The following is a 4,425-nucleotide window of genomic DNA, read 5'->3' as shown; positions in this document are numbered from 1 at the left end:
AGGGGGGGGCCGCTGCCGGCCTCAGGATGAGCTCTCCTACCTGCTTGTTGGTGTATTTCTGGGGATTGGTGCGGTAGCTGTAGTCCGAGGACTGCTCGGAGCCCGGCGAGTTGTTGTCCCCGGTGCCAACAAAGGTGTTGGTGGCCGGCAGGTCCTGCACCACTTGGTGCTTCTTGGAGGCAGAGGGTGACTGAGGCTGCAGCTGGATGGAGGGCAGAGGCGAGTTGGAGCGATAGTGGCGACCCAGGGCTGGGCTTCCCGGAGGGGAGTTGAGGGGCAGATGGATGCGGGGGCTGTCACTGACAGAGTCGTTCATGAGGTTGAACTTGAGTGATTTCTGCAACCCCGTCTCCTCCTCGTCCTCTGTGGGCTTGGGCGGCTTCGGGGACTTGCTCTTCTTCACCTTGTTCTTGCTCTTACCACTCTTGCTGGCCTGCTTTGGTGCATACAGGTCCTTGGTCTCCTTCTTGCCCGCCTGGTAGCCACTCTTGGCCTCCCGCTGCCGGCAGTAGCGCACCAGGACAACCAGCACGATGACCAGGGTGACGGCCACAATGCCAGCGATGACTCCAAAGAGGATGTTGCTTCGCTGCTTGCTGCGCTCATACTCGGGGTCTCCGGCGATGTCTATGTCGAGTGGTGTATCCAGGCTGTGCCCCACCAGCGTGTCCAGCAGCGTGCGGTTGGCCAGCGTCTCGTTGACGTAGAAGTGCACCAGCGCCGTGCCGTGCCGCGAGGGCTTGCCCTTGTCATTGACGCGCACTACCAAGCGGTGCAGGCCATGGTGCTTGCGCAGGATCTCCTTCTCCAGGGTGATGTCTCCACTGTGCGGGGAGATCTGGAAGAGCTCAAAGGGGTTCCCTCCTGTGATGCTGTAGGTCAGCTCTGCATTGACGCCAGAGTCAATGTCTTCCGCCTTGACCTTGCTCACCTGCTGGCCAGGGCTGGTGTGTGGCAGGATGTGTTTGTAGGTGGCATTGGAGGGCGAAGTGATGAAGGGGGCATTATCATTTTCATCCAAGACATTGATGGTCACACCCACATAGGCAGACCTGGGAGGATCCCCCCCATCCACTGCCTTGAGTCGGAAAGTATACGTGCTCTGCTGCTCCCGGTCAAAAGAGATGCTGGAGAGGATGGTGCCAGTGCCATTCTGGATGACAAAATCCCCATTGTCTTGCTCCACCGACAGCTGGATGCGGGCATTTTCTCCTTTGTCAGCATCGATCACCGTCACCATGCCCACAGGGCTGAGGGGCGGCATGTTCTCCATCACCGAGAAGTTGTACCCGCTCAGCATGAACTTGGGATCATTGTCATTCCTGTCCATGACGTTGATGGCCACAGAAGCTGTGCCCTTGAGGCTGGGGCTGCCCTTGTCTGCCGCCACCACCAAGAACTCGTAGCGCTCCCGCTGCTCTCGGTCCAGCACTGCCTTCACCCGGATCTCCCCGGAGTCAGGGTCAATGGTAAAGGAGCCCTTGGAGGAAGGGTCTGTCACCAGAGAGTAAACCAGCTGGGCATTGGAGCCACTGTCAGCATCGGTGGCACTCACCTCCATCACCAGGTCATCAGGCTCATTGTTCTCGGGGAAGGCCACCTCAGTGAAGCTCTGGCTGAAGACGGGTGCATTGTCATTCACATCTACTACCTGCACCTTCAAAGAGTTGGTGCTGGAGAGGGGTGGGTTCCCTGAGTCCACTGCCACAATCTCAATGGTGTACTCCTTCACTGACTCGTAGTCCAGCGGCGTGGTGGTCTGCAGGAAGTATTTCTTCTTGCTGTCGCTCCCTGTTTCACTAGCTTGCCGCAGCTGAAATGGGACATCACCAGCCACCACACAGGTCACCACGGCATTTTCACCCTCATCTCGGTCGGACACCTGCACCAGAGCCACTGCTGTCTCTACTGGCACGTCCTCCGAGATGTTCGCCATGCCATCCTGGTGCGTGACGAGCCCAATGCCCCGAATCTCTATGGAGGGTGCATTGTCATTCATGTCCTTGATGGTGACCACCACCTGGGTGCGAGCACTCTTGGGGTTGGCCCCTTTGTCCTTTGCCATGATGGAGAACTTGAGGATGTTGACGTCCTCGCGGTCAATGGGCCCCTGCACTGTGATGAGCCCCGTGGTGCGGTCCAGGCGCAGCAGCCGGCGCACCATGTCTGAGGCTTGGTGGAAGGAGTAGTCAATTTCGGCATTGGCACCCTGGTCCGAGTCATTGGCTTTCACCTGAGGGATGGAGGGAGAAATGGTGAGCAGGAGGGCAAGGCGGCACAAGCCCCTCCACAAACCACCATGCTGCCTGCCACAGCATCCTCTGGGGACGGCTGGGGGGAAAAACCAGGATTTCCTCTTTTGGGGCCAAGGACTACAGGGCAAAGAGCCTGGGACCAGCAGAGCAGCTGGGAGCGGCCCTCCGGCATGGAGGCTTTTCCTTGCTCTTCCAGCAAAACCGGCTGGGCCAGTTGACTGTGCTCCCCTCCCGGCCAGCTCCGGCACGCAGGGAATCCTCCGGGAATCCATGCTTCTACGACCCAGGCAGCAGCACAGAGGGATGGCTCTGGCTGAACCCACTCCACAAAATCCTCCCCAAAGAGGTGCTCAAGCAGCTGCCTGGCTGAGGTGAGGGTGAGGAGGAGGGAGGCAAGGATGTGCAGAGCTGCAGCAGCCCCATCCTGGCATTCAGGGATGCAGCCAAGTGGGGACCAGGGCTGCCTAATCTCTGCACGGCCCCGGCCATCCCTGCTCACCCGTCAGGAGCTCTGCATTCACATAAACCTGCTTCTATGCCTATTATTTGCTTTCTAAAGAAGATGAGGTTTGTCTAACATTTGCCTCCCTAATCGGCTCTCCGAGCAGCCTCTTCTCTGCACCATTTGCTGCTCTGCCGTTATCTTGCTCAGCAGATTTGGATGGAGAACGAAAGTTGTTAAATGTAAATTCCACCTTTTACCTCCACTCACAAAAAAGGCGGAAGTCATTTTCCCCCTGAAAGATAAAAGCTGAGCAATGGCAGCAGCGGCATCTCAGCCCATTCTCCTCCCAGCCGTGCAGCTCCCTTATCTGCTTCCAACTTCCATTCTCTTAACAGTAAAAAATGAATTCTTAAAAAATTCACATCAGAATTAGCAAGCAGATGAGAGCTGTCCGCGCTCCGCTTATTAAGATGGCAGCTGCAGATAAACAGATGTCGGCTACTATCATCTCAATGCCCCCTCCAAGCCAAATCCACCAAGATCCACCCTCCCCAGGGCTCCCTGGGCCATTCTGCACTGCTGCCTGAGATGGGGCAGAGCCCCTGGCCCCTGTAGACAGTAAGGCACCCCCAGACCCATGGGCAGCACCCCCGAGACGGGCAGCCAGGGATGCTCCCTGCCCCTCATCTCCTGTGCAAGTCTGAGTTTCCATGGAGCAGCCATGGGAATGCAACTTATGACAGGGTCTACGTTTTGTCTGCGGGCAGCATTGAGGTCGGTCTGGCATGAAGCCAGTCTCCCCATGGACCTCAGGTCCCAGCCCTCCCCATAACCTGAAGCCTTGCTCCCTTGTACCCTCCTGCCCTGCTGCTGCCCCTCAGTCGTGTCCTGTGGCCTGTGCTCAGGCTCCACCTTCCTATGCATCCTTTCCAACCTCATTTTAGCAGATGTGACATCCCAGGGACCCCCCGGCCCACCGGCCCCGGGTGACACCATGGGATCCTACAGCCTGCAGCCCTTCTAGGGTCCCTCCTCCCTTGAGGAACCATGGCAGCAAGTTCCCGGGTTGTCCCTGCTGCAGACAGGCAGAAGGGGAGCTGGGGAGAAGAAAGCCCCAGCCCTTACCTGGAGGACAGAGTGCCCCATGGGGCTGTTTTCAGAGAGCTCTGCCTCATATAGGGCCTTCTCGAACTTGGGTGCGTTGTCATTCATGTCCAGGATGGTGATGCGAAGCAGGGCACTGCTCGCCCGTGGTGGGTTGCCTCCATCCTGCACCTTGATGGTCAGGTCATAGGAGTCCCACTGCTCCCGGTCCAGGTTCCCCATGACGATCAGCTGTGGCTGCTTCCCGTCCTGATCCTCTGCTACCTGCAGCCCAAAGAGCTCCTGTGCCTCTGGACCAGCCATCAGCTCGTAGGAGGCAACGCCATTGGGGCCCGAGTCCCGGTCCATGGCCGAGGAAGAGCGTCCCGATGTTGGTGTTTTCGGGGATGGACAAAGTAAGAACAGGCGAGGCAAAGTTGGGGGTGTTGTCATTGATATCAAGCACCTCTATCTGCCCCTCGAGCAGGCGCGGCCTGCTGCCCAACATCAGGTCGGTGATGGACACTTCAAACTCCAGGAAACAGGGCTCTCCGGGCAGGTGGTGCTGGCACTCACGCAAGCTCTCCCGGTCGATGGAGGTCTCTGTGGTGTAGATGTCCCCAGTCTTGCCATCCACACGTA

At 58.1% G+C, this 4,425-nt stretch overlaps 1 protein-coding gene across 1 annotated transcript in view; it reads right to left on the bottom strand.

Moving 5' to 3' along the window:
- Positions 1-7: 7 nt before the first annotated feature.
- Positions 8-4,425, bottom strand: part of LOC104463472 (protocadherin-1-like) — a gene marked incomplete at both ends in the record, with an annotated part of 4,616 nt that continues 198 nt past the window's right edge. Inside the window, 3 exon segments of the mRNA XM_010075830.1 lie at positions 8-2,233; positions 3,826-4,159; positions 4,161-4,421. Of these exon segments, the coding sequence (XP_010074132.1) occupies positions 8-2,233; positions 3,826-4,159; positions 4,161-4,421 (2,821 nt within the window).

This window comes from Pterocles gutturalis, unplaced genomic scaffold, assembly GCF_000699245.1.
Source record: "Pterocles gutturalis isolate BGI_N339 unplaced genomic scaffold, ASM69924v1 scaffold1213, whole genome shotgun sequence".
Lineage (NCBI taxonomy): Eukaryota > Metazoa > Chordata > Aves > Pterocliformes > Pteroclidae > Pterocles > Pterocles gutturalis.
This window is presented reverse-complemented; position numbering and strand designations above follow the sequence as displayed.